This window comes from Galendromus occidentalis, unplaced genomic scaffold (assembly GCF_000255335.2).
Source record: "Galendromus occidentalis unplaced genomic scaffold, Mocc_1.1 scf7180000077436, whole genome shotgun sequence".
Classification (NCBI taxonomy): Eukaryota; Metazoa; Arthropoda; class Arachnida; order Mesostigmata; family Phytoseiidae; genus Galendromus; species Galendromus occidentalis.
The window spans coordinates 384,585-404,155 of NW_003805424.1; the positions used below are offsets into that span (position 1 = coordinate 384,585).

At 52.9% G+C, this 19,571-nt stretch overlaps 1 protein-coding gene across 1 annotated transcript; it reads right to left on the reverse strand.

Moving 5' to 3' along the window:
- Window positions 1-6,003: 6,003 nt before the first annotated feature.
- Window positions 6,004-11,288, reverse strand: igl (IQ calmodulin-binding domain containing protein igloo). The gene is made up of 3 exons (XM_029111373.1): window positions 11,067-11,288; window positions 6,317-6,551; window positions 6,004-6,108 (listed from the first exon to the last, which is right to left on the reverse strand). Exons 2-3 carry the CDS (start codon window positions 6,545-6,547, stop codon window positions 6,004-6,006), a joined length of 336 nt encoding a protein of 111 aa, XP_028967206.1. The 5' UTR covers window positions 6,548-6,551; window positions 11,067-11,288.
- Window positions 11,289-19,571: the final 8,283 nt, after the last annotated feature.

The window sequence follows — 19,571 nt, forward strand, 5'->3', positions numbered from 1 at the left end:
ATAGAATCTTACCGATTTCCCGTCCGGTGCGAGTCACAGCCTCCTGGGAGCATCGCGGAGTTGGGGAGCCTCGAAGGGATCCGGATGAATGGATTCAAACCGCAGCCGAGCCCGCTCACAAGACACTTGAAAAATCCGGGGAAGTCAGTCGTATCCGGTTCCGCCTTGTGATAGGGAAATGATCTTCCGAAACTAGAGTAAATTCATCATGAGTAGCTCGCTTACTCTGAGTCTGCTCCCAACTTGCATGGCAGTCCCCCATTGGACTTCCTTTCTGCTAGCCGGTGTCGGTTCCGAAAAAGAGCCGAAAAATCGATTTTCAAGTCTTAATGGTCCAAATTCCTACCAATACAATGTCTTTTTCCCTGTTCCTGACACGAGAGTTCCAGCCCCCGTGGAGTTGCTCAGAATGGGGATTATAGGCGTTATTCCTCAGCAAGCGTTATTACTGACTCAGGAGTCTTAACCCATCTTGGTCTCTCGCCCTACTCCTGTTGTGCGCGCCTCTGCTCACGTGCCGACGACACCATCGGCTGAGAGGATGGGCCGAGCTCCCCTGAAAGCAGAACCCTCCAAATCCAGACTTCTGAGCTCTTCGGTGACGCTCCGTGAGTAAGCTCTGTCCGCATCCGCTCACCGCTTGCGAACTACGAACGGCACCAATGAGGCGGCTCCAAGGACCCAAAGACGACTTGCCTGAATCTTCCGATCCTCGATGAATCCGCGGCCCGTTTGAGCATGCCCGACATTCTCCGGGAGGTGGGGCTCCTTGAGCTTGCTAATGCTGCTAGGCGATTTTCTGAGCAGAACACGGACCCTCGCATCGAGACAATTCTCGTTGTTCGATCCTCTACCTTCCAGATTTTGATGAGAGTTTTGCGAATGCGACGGAACATTCAGTAGTTTGAATGTCCCAACTGCCTCTTCAGCGACTCTTGCTCATACGCCTCGTGAAGAACCTGCTGTCAAAATCAGCGATGGAATGTCTCTTTAGGCTTCAGTTGAGCACCGGATCCGTCGAGAAGGAGTTCCACGTTCTCGAATGTATGATCCAGATCCGCTCCTCGGAGGATGATACATCATCATTTTGACGGAAGCGATCAAAGCTCCTTCGTTTGCCTAGACTGTACTATGAATCTCGAGTTGCAAGCCGGAAGACGCTCGCGGATCTGAGTGGATCCAACCGCAGCTCCTCGGGGGCCTCACACCGATCTAGCCGTGCGGTGGGTGAGGATGATCCCGGGAACTAAGAAGTGATCTATTCTGTCAATTATATCGCGGAAAATTCGAGGAAAATTTGACCCTGCATCGCTCCACATTCGAGATGAATCCGGTGACGAGGTCCCGAGTTCCAAAAAAAAAGAAACATTGCAGACGTGAGCTTCAAGAACGACTAGGACCACTAGAGTTTGTGATCTCCTCCCTGTTCTCGCGTGTCCGACGCTTATCACAAAAAGGACGATGATGTGCCGCTCGTCAGGTACGTGCTCCTTCTCGCTCCGAACCGCTCGGTGGGTTGGTGTGCTACTTGCTCGCTCTCGCGGTACAGGTCTCCAGTGCCGCCGCTCGCCGTTCGTCGCCATCACTTTGTATGGGTTTCATTCACCGATAGACCAAACGAGGACTCATGGGCGGAGTGAGTCGCCCGTACGGATCGGTCTCCGGAGAGAAACTGATATGAGCCTTTTCGTGGCTCTAGTGAGCTCATGCTCGCATGTATCAATTGAGGAGCGAAACCGACAAAGTTCAGAGAATGGAGTCGCCATCGGGCGAATCCATAATCACCACCCTGATCATGAATTATTACTGGGATCATAATCAAGATAACAGAATCAAAAAAATCATGAGGTAAGAGGCTTTAGAGAGAGCCGCCGATTATGGTCAAATACTAGAAGTTCTCATACCCTCACGATTCTCTCCATAGTCATGATCCTGATTCACGACCGTGGTAGAAATCACAGGTGTGATGTTTGGTCATCCCGCCTTTGAAATCTCCCTTCATAGGCGTAATCATGAAATCCAACAGTATACAATCATTTTGGTAAAGCTGTCCTTGTGGACGAGTGACGTCGTTGTCGCTGATGATGATTCTTACCCCTAGTATGTCTGAGATGAGAATCGTAGGAGAGGCGTTCTTCTACAGGAATCGCCGTGTTCGTGCCCATGATTCTTCCTATGATCATGGCTATTTTGCCCGTGTGTACACCCATACTCCGTCGCCGATCTTGACTATGATGATGAAGGGAATCGTGATCGTATTTGAAACTAAGACCAGAATCGTCATCCGCGACCCTCGGAGCCACACTCTATGAAACATTACAATGATAAGATCGAGCCTTAAATATTCCACGGAGGAGACTCCGGATTCGCAGATCTCAGGGCGACCAGACTTATCAGCAACAAGTTCGACCGGAACATGTCCTAACTGAGTCCTGAAGTGGAGCTCGACGGGTCTGGTTCAGGCTCGACGAGGAAGTTGGCCCGTCGAGCGAATGCTTCGTCGGTCGACGTGACAATGGGAGACGTCGGAAAGCGGGGTGAAAGGCTCGTCATCTTGCTTCCCATCATCGCAAGCGTACTATATTCCTCGGGTGATTGAGAGGGAAATGGGGAGCGCAACTTTCGGAAGTACGACGCCAGAGCCAGGATCTCTTGACCCGGCAGGCCTTCGAAGTCCTCGCTCTATTCCTCACCCATATTCCCGCTCAAAATTCTCCTCCCGGGTCCCGAGTCTCGAGTGGGGCACGAAGCCGTTTGTACACACGCACTTAGTTGGGAGTAGGGCTGGGATTTAAGTGCAGTCGCGGCAAACGCCGTGAATTTCCTCGGTATCTCCAGGCGATCTTCCTTAGGAAGTCCATGGGGGCGAAAAATGCTGTGGATTTCCGAAGAAAAGCCGTCTTGGATCGGGATGATTTCGTAATGATGACAACGCAGCTCCTATATTGCCCGTGGCCCCATGGAGCCGATAAATGGAGTGCTAGCCCTCAACGGAGAGAGCTCACGGAGGAAAGATTATCTATCCTAGCGGATAAGAGACAGGTCTCGTGGTACACTGGGCGCTTCCCCATTCTGGCTTTCGCTAGAAATACTTCGCTCCTGACTCTTGTTGTAGCTAGATTAGCCACTGGCTCCCGCAGCGGGCGAGCAGCAGGCGATTATTCCTCATGTTCGGGCGCCACATGGCGATGGGAAGAGCCGGTCGGGTTTGTTCCCAACTCATGTAATCCAGCGGGGGTCTTGAGGTTCCCCGCGTCCTGACCGGACTTTCCGGGAAGCACATCTAGATACGGGATGCTTGCATCGTGGCATCGAGACTCTATCCGTCGGGATCAGGACCGGAAGCGGACTTGGCTCTGACCGCGGTGATTTTTCCTTCCTTTCTCCACTATGAGAGCTGTAACTCAATATCGGCAAGGAATCTGTCCACCGAGCGATGTCTGTTTGCGAGAGGAAACGGATGGGCTCTATTGGAGCTAGCATCCGTAACCGTCGGATCCAGAATCGTACCGAAAATGTCATCTGAATGCTCGAGACAAGCCCATCAGACTCTGCCTTGGAAGCCATCGACGATTCAGCCCCGAAGCGCTATTCTTGTGAGAGACTCCGAACTCCTCGATGATGTATTTGCGGGGATTTTCGATATTAAGGGTCACCGCTGATTCGCGGCGAGAATCCGCAGCAGGTCTACTCGGACCCGCAGATGCCCTACGTTGTCCACGATCATTATGCGGTCTGGGAAACCACGGCAGGGGGAGCTCCCTCCACAGGGAAGCTCAAATCGAGGTGCGTGAAACACTCGCGAGTGCGCCCACATCAAGCAATCAGGCTACCGGATCTCATCGTTGTTACCATGCGATGACAAGCTCATCGTCCCTCAATCGAACGATGGATACAAGTTTGAGAGGTCTGATGAGCAAGGCTAACAAGAGGAAATGAGCGGAGCGCTCTCCGTATTGCTTTCGACGCTTATTCGTCGGAGCTTCCGACAGGCCTTGACCGTTTCTCGTCATTTTCGCGTGCCCTTACGAGAGATAAACCCTGTGCTCGTTATTCTGTGTTTCCCCCGGGGCGGGAGGAGAATGTGTGGCAGGGGAACCGACTGACTGCAGCATGGCTCAGCAGCATGCGGCGAGCTACGCTGCAGTCCGTTCGTCCTTCCGTGCACGGCTGCGTCCAGCCCATGCAGCTGCGGATAATTTCCCACGAGGGAAGAACACCCGTCCGGAAATCAAGAGTCAGTTGGAAAGAAGGATGAATGCTTGCCGACTTGCCGTACTCCCTCCGAGTACGCAGCAGCTGTGGAAGTAGGATTCTGCCAAGAAGGAAGACTGTCATCTATCCTTCCCTGACTTTCGCGGAGTCTATCCGGCATGAACGGCGACAAAGGGTTAGATGCTCCATTGAATCCTCACGACGTTGACGCTTCGCGCCCGGCTCCTCGACTCCGCACCGGTAGCGAACGATGGACTCCGGGGAGGGGGGATCCCGCCTCCGTTATATTTTGTCTGTAAAGTGTAAGTCGTCACCTGTCGACATCTGTCCGTGTGAGTTGCTCAGCGGCGGCCGAGGTAGCCCCTAGGACCCAGAATGCAATCGCTATACAGGCGGCACCGCAAGAAGTACTCGTTCGCAGAGCGGCTTCCTTCTTTCAATCAACTTGCCAGCTCCTTTGCGTGGGGAAAGCTCACTCAGACGCGCCCAGGAGGTCGTATTGAAGAAGGCCAGGCCCCATCGATTTTCTGTGCAAGTCGCTGGAAGCAGATCCGCACAAACAAGGAAAAATTGTGTTCGCCTTTGACGAGAAATCGATTCTGCCCATGAGATGCAGCCGCAACACTCGTTCCGGGAGGGAGAACTGATTGTCAGGCGACGCATGCATGTTCCTCCGTATTCATTGGAAATCCCATCGCCATGGTCCCGCTCTCCGCCATTGCATGTTCTCGGTCGTGATCTCATCGGTTCGCGATGGATGATGATCGTCGACTTGAGGACCTGGAAAAGACGTCGCGATACGCGCTGGGCTAGAGAAAAACTGGGCGAGGTCGACTCGACCGCGCACTCTTGCGCCAGAAAAAAATTACGCATTTCATTTGGCATTTATTTTCGAATCAAGATCCTATGGAGGAAAATCATTCTCGAAGATGCTTGGACCAAAGGGCAACAATCATGAAGTTCTATTGATTAAATCGCCCCATCGGTCAATCTTCCTAGTGCAGGCCGACAACAGATTGATTCCAGGATCCGTCGAGGGAAGAGAAACAGATCGTCGATACGGGTGAGCACGAGGTCTGATATCTTGGGTGGGGGATCGAACTGTGAAACTCGAAAACCACTGATCCGATTCGACAAAGTGCGTCGATTCACAGATCAGAGAAACAGATATTCGTGATTGATTTTGTCTTCTGTCGGAAGTCAATGACGTTCCCCCCCCCCCGACGGGCTAGGTTGAGCTGGTGTGGAATTATTCAACAAGTAAGAAACTATGCTAAATGGAGATCCGCAACAATTGAGAGGCAAAGAATGGAGACTCCAGCGTAGAATCCAACTCCCTGCATCCATTCTCAATCTCACTCATCTACGCAGTTCAAAGCACTTCTCCTCGGGGAATTCGGCTCCAGCGATGATTTCATAGCATAAAATTGGGTAAATGGCTGATTTCGTTCGGACGAGCCTGAAGCCTACAATGAATCCGAATCAATCTCGGAAGACACGTTCCCATGCACCCTCATAGTTAAGTAGGAGGTCGGCGAATGACCAGTAAATTGATTGTTTCATGCATTCTAGAACCAGAATCAAGCGATTCCTAGAGACGTCAATCGCTTGCCAGGTAGGTTCATGTTTCCGGGGTCTATATCCTCGGAACGTATAGACTGCGTTCGTTGCGCCAGGAGGCAGAACCCTGAACCGCGAGCCGTCCCACAATGATGTTCCCGTGTTCCCCAACACGCAGGAATATGTCACGGTTGTTCAGATCAATCATGGAGGAGAAGGCAAACAGAGCTAATTCTGAGGTGCGCGGCGCGTCTTGAAGCCTTTAAAGGTCGATTGAATTTTCACCGCCGCTCTCTCTAAGTCGGGATCCGTGAGGTCGATATCCGCGAGCTCCTGAAAAAACAAGATGAGTATCTGGAAACTCCTTGAATCATCGCGTGTGTTCGCACCAATAACTCAGCGAGAAAGGAGGGAATCGGGCACCAACATCCGCGAGTCTCGTTTGAGCGGTAGAGAGTGAGCAGCTCGAGCTGAGCCTAGGAAACCGGAACCTCTTTGATAGAGAATTTTGACAGATAATAATCGGAAGACCAGCACTCACATCGTCTTCTCCTTGTGGAGTTCCTCGTTTTCCGGAACTTTCTTCATCTTGCGAAACCTCGTCACTTAGAGGTGGCGGTGGTGCTCCTTCTAATTTTTTCGAGTCCCCGCTTGCTTTCTTGAAGCCTCGGAACTGCTTCTGTATTTTCGAAGCAGCCTGAGCGAGCTCGGGATCATCGAGATCAATGTCTGCGAGTTCGTCAGCGAGCCGCTGCTCGTCTGTAGAAGCCATGTTCCTGTAAAGCAAAACGCCGGGTTGACACGCCGTCGCTCGGATTCACGCTCCATAGCTTCTATTCAGACTTTGGTTCTCGCTCCGTTGAAACGGGGAAGGTTTCATTTTCCCCTTCTTATCAGGCAGCGGGGAGTTTCACCGGAGCGTACATGTCCAAACCGGGGATTCATTCCATGCATTTCGCTCGAGACACTTACGAGCGGTTACAGGTTATACGTTCGAGGATGCGATCCCGTTTTTCTGAAGGGAATGCTATCGGTGATGAGCGCATGCATCGGTGGCAGAGGGGGAATCTCCCAGATCTTCCTCAGCTAGGGATCAGCTGCTTGATTACCGAACTTTCATTGAGTAGACGATCTCCATGCGATCGTCTCCTGATTCCGCGAATAGGCAGGTGTTCGTACGGCCGCCTCCAAACACAGCAAGCCCTCCCTCCAAATTCGAAATCGTGGAATCGAAAGAGATAACTGACCTTCTTTCCATCCTCACCTATGCTTCAGGCATCGACAGCCTAACACATGGGGCAGGGTGGGGTTTAATTGGGTATAGAATTAATGGGGTATAGAATTAATGGGGTATAGAAACATTCGGAGGAAACGCTTTCCAGAAGCGCGAAGCTCGTCAAGCGGTCTCTTTCCGAGTATCCCATGCAACTAAGCCTGACTGAAGCTATTTATCCCTAGCTCATTCGGATTTCGCTCGCGGGCCACTCTTGTGGGAGGCTGCCACATAAGCACCTAGTACTCTCCTATCTTGAGGAACTGGATTACTACTTGGGCCGACGATTGCGTGTTCGGAGGATTCCGTGCCAAATAGTGCCCAAATGAGGTGAACGTCTTGTCATCGAAAGCCAACATGACTGATCTGCGCCAGAAGCGATGCAGACGCGACGTTGGGTCGCGTCGTAATGAGTCGATTCACCGCCTTCACGGAGCGCTTCGAGGCCCGCTTTCCGAATGAAAGGAGCGCGAAGGGCGCAGCAGAATGACTACCAGCGGTAAACCAACTTCTGCATTGTGTTCTCCTGAAGGTAGGTGAAAGCACGGCTCTGGTATGCAGCAATCCACCTCACGAAGTGTCGTGGAGAGCGGACTCAGCAATGGCCGCAGCGACGAAACACTGACCACAATCTCCGCGAACCTCGGTCCCTCAAATGGAGGGGAACGACGACATTGGCGTCGACGTCGGGGAGCGAGTAGGCTTCCGTTGGCCTCTGCGCTGGTTTGCGATTTGTCGTCGCGTGTATGTGCTCCCTGAGATCCCGCCGGTTGCGTCGCTATCGAGTGCGCTCCGAGTTCCGTTTCGGTTCCCAACGAACGCAGCAGAAATCTTTCGGAAATCCAATGAGTACACGTAAATAATAAATGAGTACAGAAGACTTCTGCGCAGTCACTGGAAGCATGCACTGAAGCGTCAGCGCCGCCCAGCAATCCAGCTTGTCAATGGAGCTTGCTGAGGCGACCGCACGAGGAATGAGCCAGCGGGGCTTGCCGCTTTATGTTCGTGTCGTCTGGTTTCCCTTTTCGCTTGCAATCTCATTTGCATACGTGGATCCACAGCTGGCGAGTTAATGCGATGCAACAGACCTAATCTTACGGAAGCATCGTTCGCTGTTGCCCCCCCCCCCTCCCCCGTTTATCATCGGTGCGGCGTCCGCCCAGAAAGGAGCGCAATGCGGATTAGATCAGCGATGTCTTGGATTCGTGTGGGGGCTAGAGCGGCGACGCGACGTTCGGTTCTGCCGAAGGTCATGCTGCAAGCGTATCCGATGTTCGTAAAGAGCCAGGGGTGATACGAGCACATCGTGTGTGGTTTTCGAATAATTAGACTGTGCTTAGACGCTCGAACAATTGATGGCAGCCGATAAAATTCCACGCTCGGAGAAGAGCCCGGAATCGGAATTCTTTGCTTTCGGAAACAACCCCAAGGTACTCGTGGACACCGGCAACTCTCCCAACAGCTGGGCGCAACAGAGCGAGCGATAATAGTGTCGCTCAAAACCCGAGAGGAAGACTGAGAGATGAGCGACTCCTGCTATGGAGGGGAATAATATGCCGGTATCCAGGTCCGGCAAATCTGCAAGTGTGTTGCATCGAATGGGGTAGAATCGCTGCCTCCTTTCGTATTGCGCACTTTGCATTCGCGGCGTCGCACGAGGATGTTTCCATTCGCCGTTTCCGAGACTGCGCTCTCGGTAAGAGCTAATTCAAACTATTCGTACCATCCGTAAACTCGCCGGAACCGACGTGACCAGCATTCGATTCTGCGGTCGTTCAAGTTGACCCGGCTTGACTGGTCCCTCTCTGACTTCCCATTCCTCCTGCTCGATTCTTCGAACGCCAATAAGCATTGTGTAGTATCCCTCAAGCTGATCATCTGACTCCGACAGACTGACTCCGTCCGGCCGCGGCTCGCCGCGCGCTAATATCGGACATCGATCCACCGATACCCTGTGACTACCCGCCATTCTTTACACGACAGCACACGAACCTGGAAACACCCGAATAGTCTGTAGCCCGAGCCGTCGAGGGAAATCCGCGCGCTTCCCCAGAGCCCCGCCAAACTCACTATCCAATCCAATTGTGGTGCTTTCGAGAAGTTGCGCCGAGGTGAGGCTCCAGAGAGAGGAGCGTGCCCTACTTCGGAGGTCTGCGGATATAGGAACTCCTTCATGGCCATCCTTAAGAGGTTCTTGCCAGTGGCCCTAGAGCCCATCATGGGGGGCTGCTCTGTCAGCCGCGACGAGGACCGATTCCTTGTCATGTGAAACGCAATGGTAAAGGCGAGGTGGCAGTCCGCGACGGCCCAATCGAAGATGGAAGACGGACCCAAGAGGGCCGCGCAAGAGGTACCCAAGGAGAAGGCGATCCAGAGCATGCTCCAAAGCCTTGCTTGCGGCTCCGGATGGGCCCGTCGACCGCGTGACTGATCCTGCTCCGATTCTCGTCCACCATGAGGATCTCCGTCCTGAAGCTTCAGCTTCTTGCTCACAGCGTCATCCGGAAGCTCATTGCACTGACTGATTGATTTTTCTCGGGGAGCCTACGATGCCGACCCGACGATCGATTCCGCAATGAGCTAGAATCAGGTCTCGGGCTGACAATCAACAACCTGAGAAACTCTGACAGCCCGGCCTTCTTGCGGGATCAGGCCCTGCTCCGACCGACCCGGAGGCCTATTCGTCGGAGTCAACTCTAGGAGAGTATGTGACCAATTCGATGAGTGGAAAAGGGAAGACAGGCCGAATGATTCGCCGATTGGAGCTCTCGATTTGGCAAGCGTCGCCAGACGTGTCTTGCATGAGGAATAAGGAAGAGCTCATTAGGGGCGGCCTCCGTTCGCTTTCACAGGGAGGAGCTGTCGAGGACTCGTATTCCTTAGAAAGCGAATTGGATCATGAAAGAGAAAATTCATGCATCTATAAGCGCTAGGACACGGAATAGAGGCATCTGAAGGGCTTGCTCCCGGACAGTATTCCGAATTCCCGTCAGACCAATTGAGTCATCCTCGGGCAGCATTTACGGGGAAGGAAACTTTATGACTCTCTCTCGAGCAGCATATCGTTGTTTCGAGTGAGCGCCTCGCCCCGGGAAGCTCGAAACGCAGTCGGTCGCGGACTTGGAGACTGGCATTGATGACGCTTGGCGACAAATACTCGATGATCACCCCGATTCGATAAAGCAAACGATCATCCGATCGCAATTCTTTTTGCGTCAAGCGGAACTTGCCTTGACGTCGATCATCCTGACTCAGGGAAGGGAAGCGGGGTCGGATCATGTGAGTGGTCGGATGGGGATAGCGGTGCATGACTCGGCGGCGCGGCGGATGGCAAAAACGCGGGGAGAAGACCTGGTTCGCGCGTAACGAGCCCGGCCTTCGTATTCTATGCATTGTGTCAGGGCCGGAATGTTTCTCTGGCTGACGTAAGGGAGGCGTTGGCTTCACGCTCGGGGATATTTGCCACCAAGCGTTCTGGACTCGATAATGTCGGTGCATACTCATACCCTCGAGTAGACTTCTCGTCTCATATCTGGATGCGCATTCCATTCCAGACTCTGCTGGCCGTCGACTCGAACTCAGACAGCCGAGAAACTCACTGCCGCCTTCAGCGGAGGTCCGTTTGAATAAATTTGGCCCGTACCGGAATTCGGTGAGTCTCTCTCTCCCACACAAGCGTAGTTATTACTTATTACGCGCGGACCGTTGCTACGATATGCACTAGCCGCCGGAATAGTCAGATGGGCAGAGTTTTCCTTCTTTCGCGAGCTCGTCCGGCTGCACTTCTAAGAGAGAATGGCGAGCCTCGGATGAAAGCCGAGGCTCGTCGTGAATGAATCCGTCTGATCATTCAAGCAGGATAACAATCATGTAGAACAGGATAAGAGGCGCGCCAAGCGAGCATCATCATGGAAGCGGGGGCTTTTGGGAGCGGGGAGGGGGGGGGGACGTGACGCGAGGGCGTCGGGAGGGGCTGGTAAAATTCTCATCCCTCAAGCGTCTAGATCAGGCTACGCACCTGATTGCGATCAGAGAGTATTGATAGCATATGAGGTTTCCTTTTCCGGGGAGGGAATCCGCTCGCAGACAGCGAAGAATTTATCGAGTTCCACTTCGAGTCGGATACAACTGATGCCGGACGATTTTCAGTGGACGACAACGATGGAAATTGTTCCTCGGGAACAAGGGGGAGATGAACCAGAGGAATTCACAGACGCTAGGGAGGGATGCGTCAGAATGTGGCTGCAGTGAACCTGCCGGTAGCCGCGAGGGTCTTCCTCGGAAAGGGTCGCGATGGAGGAAGGAACTCACTCCGGAAGGAAAGGAACGGCTGCAGAGGGGAAAGAGCCTGGAAGCCTGGCTTTCTCGCGTGCACACCGAGAAGAGGTCCAATTACGAGCCTAGTCGGGAAAACACTCATTTGCTAATTTCATTTTCAGCTCACAGTCAGCTCCAGAGACGATTCCCGAGCCGAGCCCAGTCGGCGTAAGCTTCGAGCCTGCTCCATCGATGCCGATCAGCGAATTCAGCGGAGCCAATTCCGACTGCGTGTCGGTTGGCTTTTGGCGGAAAATATGTTCCGAGTAGAATCGATATCGTGTCTTGGTTGCCGTTTCTGCTCCTATCTACGGTCGTCGTGAGAGCATGGCATCGGCAAATCTAGGAAGAAGCCCGAATGCTCGAGTCCATGTCCGCTTCCCCGGAGTTTTCCCCATCGAGAGAGCGCGGCCCATTCCTGTATCTCCCGCCGTCGCGTCATAAGTCCGGGAACGGCTCGTAGCACGATTCCAAAGTTTTTTTCGATACGAGTGTCGTGAGGTCTTTCGTTTTTTTGTCGCGCGATCGCTGGATCCCCGAGTCCGTGGTTGTTCTGAGCGGGAGTTTGCTTTTCCGAATGCTCTGAGTATGGTAGAAAATTCGTATGCGGATTCATGTCGTAGATGCGAGATAGCTGGTATGACATTGGGTAAGTGCGACATCGCTCTATGTTATGGGATGCGACTTGAAGAAGGGGCACATGAAGTTCGGCAGCGGACCGACAGGGAGTTCACTGTTGTACAAACAGTCACCTCCTGAGTCACCTCATGACGGGTTTACGACGAATCTTCGGAAAAGTGTCGGATTCCGGGGTAGTACGGCCGCAGGTGAGCTCTCATTTCTCTCTCGCTCTCGAGAGGGTATTCTAGATTCAGGAAGACAAGGTGCCAGATGACGGTAATCTTCGGTTTTGTGAGCTCGAATTTTTAATGAGCCGAGCTCGCCGCGGAAATCGGAGCTTATTCCGATGCTCCGAGTCCGCGGAAGCAAACAATGATGATTGTATTTCAAGCACGTCGAACTGCATCTAGCTTGTGGTGGCACAGCTAATCTGTCGAAAACTTGCCTTGTCTTCATTTCACAAGACCCTCCCCATACCCAGGAGCGAGGGAAATCATTCGCAGCCCCATGGCAGCGCCATTCTACCGAGAGTTTTCCCCATGCCGTACATTCCTTGCGTCAAGCAATCATGAGTACCCGAAACATCGGTTGGTGGCAAGCCCATTCTTCCGATCGCTCAATGTCGCCGCACTGATGATGGATCAATTCCGGAACGGTACCTTCGAGTACTCCCCGGAACGAATACCTAGTTCTGAGCTGCGTGCGGGGAAGGGCGGATCTTCGGGAAGGGTTGGGCCGGGGTCCACGACGATTCTCCGAAAGCACTATACCCTCCGAGAGATATCGCTGCGTGGCGCTGTTGATCCTGCCTCAGGCGCCATTCCACACAACGCCGAAAACGATCGCCTGAACAAGAGTTCCGTGAAGTTTTTCGTCGTGCCCCTTTCCTCCCGCTCGACAATCAGTACCCCCTGGAGATCGAGCACGCCATCTCGAGAGCCTGATTCCAGATTATGCCCGATCAAGACGCTCACCATCGCGCCTGATTATGATGAGGCAAGCACCGCCTGACTTCCATGGAGTTCCCACTTGAGACGTGAAGAGAAGGGAATATGCAGACGTGCTCATCGGAATAGTGGAATGAAACTGGCAGTCTCCAATGACCGAAATCGATAGCCGAAACGGGGTTCCTTGTCACCGGCTGAGCCGGACTCCAGTGAGGTCTAGAGGCAACGCACCCGTCCAAGGGAGCGTGACCTGGATCGTTGACGCGACGCAATGTTCTCCACAATGATCCGACGAATATTTCCAGGTTCCTCTGCTCTCCCAGTTGTCGACCCAACTGAAGTGCAGACTCGGTCCGATGCATTTCCGAACCGTTTTGGAAAGGCGGATCCATGTCTCACCGAGATTTTTCTAGGTAGGGTTTCCCGATCGGCGGTCTTCCTGGTGTGAGACACGACAAAGCACGCCAAAGCTCCAAGAAAATCGGTACTCGCGACGAAAAATGGATCTCATGAGCGGAAGCCTCCCAACTTCCGCGATAATCGCGAGCAGCGGCCTGCCCTCCATTGAGCTCTTGATTCATTGATTCATTAGCTCGACAGTTCCACACTCATTGTTCCGGATCCGTCTCCGGAGCTCACCAATGCGCGTCATCTTTTCAAGACTTCTCATGGTACCCTCGACTGGATCAGATCCGGAAACTACCTATGTGGAATATGACGGCAGACCGAAACTCCAGACGTGACGGTGGTCGTTGCCTCGTCTCGCAGCCGACAGCCGACATATTATTGCTAATGGTTCTGACAGTCGTCAGGGGACGAAATCCCTCTATGAAATGGAAAAGTTGTCATCGCGTTTTGAATAGACTTCTCTGCATGTACGAGGGGAATACTGGACGAATCTCCCATTAATTGTCTAGCTCGAATATCGGTCGGGTCTCTGGTGTTCTCAGGATTGATATTCTCGCCGCCCTGAGTCGGCACGTCCTCACTTTCTCGACGCCGCGCCGTGGTGACCGAGTTTTAGACCCTCAAGAGCGGTAGTTAGGGAACTTGTCGGTATTGGAGAGACGAAACGGAAGAGGAAGCCCCCAGATACAGAGTGGGATCTCTACGCTCACAATCATAGGAACTCGAGTCTGATCAGCCGTCTTGACTTCCGCTTTCCTCGGGGCAGTTTTAAGCCGACGTCGAATGGTATCTCACATGAGCCTAAGACCATGGACGTCAAGATAAAGTGGAACCTCGTTATAACGGACCCGGATATAACGGACCCTCGGTTATAACGGACTTTTCTGGCGGTCCCGACCAAGTCCCTATAGTTTACCATGTTGAGAGAGCCGGTTAGAGCAGACTCGGATACAACGGACTTCCGCTTACAGCGGACTTTTTCCGGAGTCCGCATCCTATAGCGCTCCTTTTATTTAGTACGGTTACAACGGACCGATCCTCCGGTATTCGAGTGTGAGAGCCGTTGCAGTCTTTCAGTTCTCGAAACGTTCCCATCAGAACAGGTGCACATGATTCGCGAGTGCACGGTTCGGCTCGCTCATAATTACAAGCGGGACGCGGAATCTGTTCACAAACTGAGAGCAGTCGCTGATCGAATCTGCCGATTCGAGTTGGATAAGTTCTCAGGATGTCCGACAAAGTGAAACGGAAAGCGCTCAGCATTGATACAAAAATTTCAGTCCTTGATGAGACGCTGCAACGATACCTTTATACATTGAGAGACAGTGAAATATCACAGCAAAAACTTTTGGACATTGAGAAGTTAGTCGAGTATAGAAGCAATCACACCCGACACGCGAGTATTCGCGCTTTCTTCGACAATAAAGAGTGAGACCGTTCTGTACACTTCGTGGGGCGCGTTCTTGTATCCGAGTCCACGAAACTTACTACGTCCATTATCGGCGGAGAGCGATGATCAAACCCATTGAGAACTCTGAGAGTGAGAGTGCTCATAGGCTACCCAAAATCCTTGGTCGGATATAAGGGACTCCTGTTATAACGGACACTTTCGGCTGGTCCCTTGGAGTCCGTTACAACGAGGTTCTACTGTAGTCCGGTTAAACAAGCCTTCCGGATCGCCCCACTCTGATTCCCCGACGGGGCTGCTGATCGTGGGCATTAGGCGGAACTGAAACTGTACGGACAATCGACTTCCGTGGGATTCATAGAAAGAGAATGAGACATCCCTTTGGAAGACAATCATCGCCTCGAGCTTTTGAGTGCCAAGTCTCAAGGTCTGAGCGAAGCATAGGATACAAGACTCTTTCTCCCGAATAATGATTGCTATGCTGGTGTCTGACGGACTTTCCGCGGAAGAACTTTGCAGGAAGCGTAAGGGCTTCGATATAAGCCTGTGCTTCCCGAAGAAGCTGGGACTTCCCCCGTGACGAATCCGCGGAGCTCGCGAAGCTTAATCGGGCCCTTACTGATGATCTCGCTGTTCTCTTTCCGGAAATTGGAGTGGAATTTCCTGTGATTGTAGGTTTGGAAATCGGCTGATATTTTTACCCTGTATCTCCATTGAGAACGGTCGGCGCAGCACCCCCTCCTCTCAGATGGTTCGCGCCTCGTTTCCATTCACTCCTGGCGGATATTCTCCTTCCTAATCGCGGGATCCGGAACAACTGTCGGCCCTCAATCACTCGGTCGATCGAGGATTCATTCCTCCCTCATTTCCGGATTGAGCCTGGAGCCTGCATGGTGTATGCTTAGAATTGATCAGAATGAATTCTACCCCGTCTGGGAGGGCCAGATGCCTTCTCACCCGCGAGCAACCGAAAGCGTCTGTGAGACTTCCGGAGGGTGCCGACGAGAAGAGGAAGGATCTTATGGAGCGGACTCGGAGCTCATCGAATTCTGAGCGAGCCGTGTGTCCAATACACAAGTTGTCGTTCAGCGGATTGCAGCGCAATTTCTTCGAAGGGTCGGATTCTTGATTACGCTCTCCTTAGCTGTCCCCTCGGCAATGCTCCGTGGTTGACAATTTTCCCTATAGCCAGTCGCCCACACCTTTACAGGCTCGGACTATAGGGAGGCGAATTTTCCGCGGAATCCGGACCCAATCGCAAACTTGGCTTCACCGGTTTCCATACGTGGACTTCTCTGCCCTAGAAAGCGCAAGGGCTATGGAAAGAGCGATGGACTGTGGCACGGAATAAATGCTCGCGGGACGCGGAACGCATCTTCGGTAGCAGAGGAGGGAGAAATCCATGAGTTGCCCCACCAACGAAATGCGGGCGCTTCCACGAGAAAAAGTTCCTTGCTGATCCTATCAGTGAGACCCTCCACACCCTTGTGACGGTGTGCGTGCATGCGTGAGCAGTACACATCAGTGAACGAAATGGAGCTCTCACAAGTCTCGTCCAGACATTGGGATCAGTACGGATGCGGCACAACCGACGTATACGCGAAGCTCGTAAAAAACGGGCATTCTCTCCTCCCCAGGTGAGGCAATCTTGTGATACGTCGATCGGAGGGGCCTTCCGCGCGGGTCAGTGTCGGGAGAATGAGATATAGACCGATGGAAACCGATGTAGGAAAACCGCACGATCCGAGCTCTGGGCTCACTATGAAATGCTGTGCAGGATGGAGGGGGTGGGCACGAAGACGTTTGTTTGCTATGCCGGACGGCAATGCATGATACGTGGGATCTTTCAGCGCACACTTAACAAACATGTACATGCAGGACAAGTTCCAAGTTTCACGCCGAATTTTTCGTCTCTCAGGTTCGTCTCACCATGTGTAAAGAACCACGCAGACTGGGACGGGGCCATGTGCTAATCCTGGTCCCGTGACGAATCACAAGCATAAGGACGGCAGGTCTGGAATGCAGCCTCGTGGTTGGGTGCTCTGCCCGCAACCCATAAAACCAAACCACTCTGGCTTAGGCGTTTGCGTGCAGGGCATTAAGCTCATTACGGAGAATGTGGCGACCACCGCTAAACATCGTGAAGGCATAAGGGGGGTTCCGGCCGTAACCCGTCGACCGAACTGATTCGGAGTACAACCATTCTAATGATGTCCCAGGAATCCTTCGCCCCCGGGAAATTCCCATGATCGGAATCGCGACTCGGGGGAGACCAACATCGCCCCTTGCGCCCTTGTTGACATGGAAATGGTCGCCCAGGAATCGTTCGAGTATTCCCGAGCCGCGCGAGCAGCAGAGATACTCGTTAAGAGCATGACCAGCCAGATGACCAACGGGAATAAATCCCTGGATACTCAGCGGAGATATGCACGAATCTACTCGCCGCACGCCGAGCAGATTGTGAAAGAGGTTCGGTGTCGGAGTATCGCCCGCACCTGCAGTAGCGACGGTCCACTTTCATCGGTGGAACGTTGTCGCCGAGCGTTCGCCAACTGGTTTGCCGCGTCTGTCAACCCCGTCGCCCGACAGTGTTTCCCCCAAGTCTGTTGCTACTCAATCCTGATTTCGAGCACCTCACTCTCGATGTTACAGTTGATTTACGTGACTGAATACACTCAAGATAGCCTACCTCTACCCTGAACAAGATATCGCCAATGCTACGTTTCACGACGTGCTCGAGCCGGACTTCGGGAATCTTCTCTCTGCAGGTAGTCTTTTCGGACAATCCCATGTGAAGACCCGATGTCCGCTCGTCGGAGCGCTGATCTGCGACGACCTGAGGCTGCTGAAGATTCCGGCGGCCCCCTGACCGTTCGAATGAGAATAAACTACCGATTGGTATCATGCGGGGGCGCGCACAGATATTTTTTTTGGGGGGGGGGGCAATTAGAGTTTTGGAGGGGGCCAGACGGCAAAAAATGATGACGCGCCTCCTCGGGGTCCATACTTCAGCATTGACACCGAAGAATTTTGGTGGGGGCCATGGCCGCCCTGGCCCCCCCCTGTGCGCGCCTCTGGTATCATGCCCTACTCACGCGTCGACCTATCTTCTCGTAATTCTTCTCCTCGCAGAATTCCGCCTTCGGATGCTCGTCACCCGCAATGATCGCTTTGTCGTTCGTTTGAATGACTCGTGGACCGACTCCTTCCCAACCGATAAATGCGGATAAGGCTCCTCGATTGATTATATTGAAGTGATAATCCGGCGATCTAAGCGTCTTTCCGCGGACTCTCCGCGGCGTACTCGTGAGCACCTTCGGTAGGACAAGAATCTCTCGGAACGGAATGGGTCCCGCAACTCGCGACGTCTGCGTCGCTTCAGAGTCAGTCGCGCCTCTAGATCGTGTATCAGGAACACCTCCCTTTCCCGGCGAATCCACTGTCCGTTCCTTCACGCTCTCAGGTCTGAACCTGTCGCCCGTTTTCTTTGAAATGTCGGAACAACGTGTCCGTCGCTCCCCTGTGATTGCTCTCTGTTCTCTCTAGAATGGCATCCAACGCATTGCGAGATGTCCAACAATACCGAGATCCTCGTCGCCAAAACTCAGTGGGCTGCTAGTGGTACCCAGAAGGCTCCGTCATCTTAGTAGGTACGACAGAAAAACTTCTCGCTGTTTCTTGATTAGTGAGTTCCCGAAATTTCCCTGCAAGCGGTTGCTGAATCCTCGGAGCATTTTTTTCGGGAGCTCTGGCGTCCGAATACATGGGTTAGATTGGATCTTACGACTTGATTCAGCAGTATGAATCAGGTATCCCTCGATACTGTAAGGTCCAGCGCTCGATGATCGAAGGGTCTCGGCATCTCGGTGAGGGGAGAGAAACTATGGCACTATGACCCCGATGGAGTCCATCCCTCTAATACATCCTCCCAGAAACCACACCGCAGCTCGGATGAATCGAGCTGGAGATCGAACTCTTTTTCACGATCAGCGATTGACCCGATGTGCAAGCGTTGGTGCCTGATTCGGAACTTTATTAGGTTTGAGCAGGGATGTGATTATTCACGACGGTCATAAACGAGCCGAATGATACCGTGATTCGAAGGTTATTAAGAGTCCCCATACTTCGCAGCCGCGATGATTCGCAAATCCTGTTGGTCCGCTGTTCGCGGCGATGTCCGACGTTTCAGTCAATAGTCGTGGATTCGAGAAGGTTTTCCTCCTTCTCTCGTGAGACGGAAGTCCACTAGTGAAGGCTCTCAACTTCACTCACATAACACGGTCTGGGTATTCGTATGCTCCCATCGGGAGGAACTTGAAGATGCTGCCTCAATTTGAGTTCTCGAGCATTAATGGTGCCGTTTTGCTCGGTTGAACGAATTCCCATTTCTGTTCTCGCGAGATTTCTCACCGCCGGATGCCCCCGCGGAAACTCCAGAGAGGGCGTCAAGCTTCGGGGTTCTGCTGTAGGAGAAAGCCATGCTTAAGGGGAGAGGTGGGCGCCGGGAAACTTGGTTAGGTGGGGTCGGCTTTCCTCCTATGAGGTATCGGCCGTGAAAAGAGAAATTCGAGATCATCCTTGAGAGCCTGCCGTCTTGAGTATTCTCGTCTTGTTTCATGCCATGCTACTCGGTCATCAGAACCTCTCACTTAGCTCCCTCATTGGAGCGATCCTCGATGCAAAAACGCGGTTTTCTGCAGCTCCAGGGGCTCCACTTCCGTCGCTTTCCGGGTGTACTGGAGCTCGGGGGCGTACGGTGTTGAAGTGGCGCCCGGGGCCGCGGTCGATGAAATGCCGCACCTAGCTGAATTCTCTCTTTGGA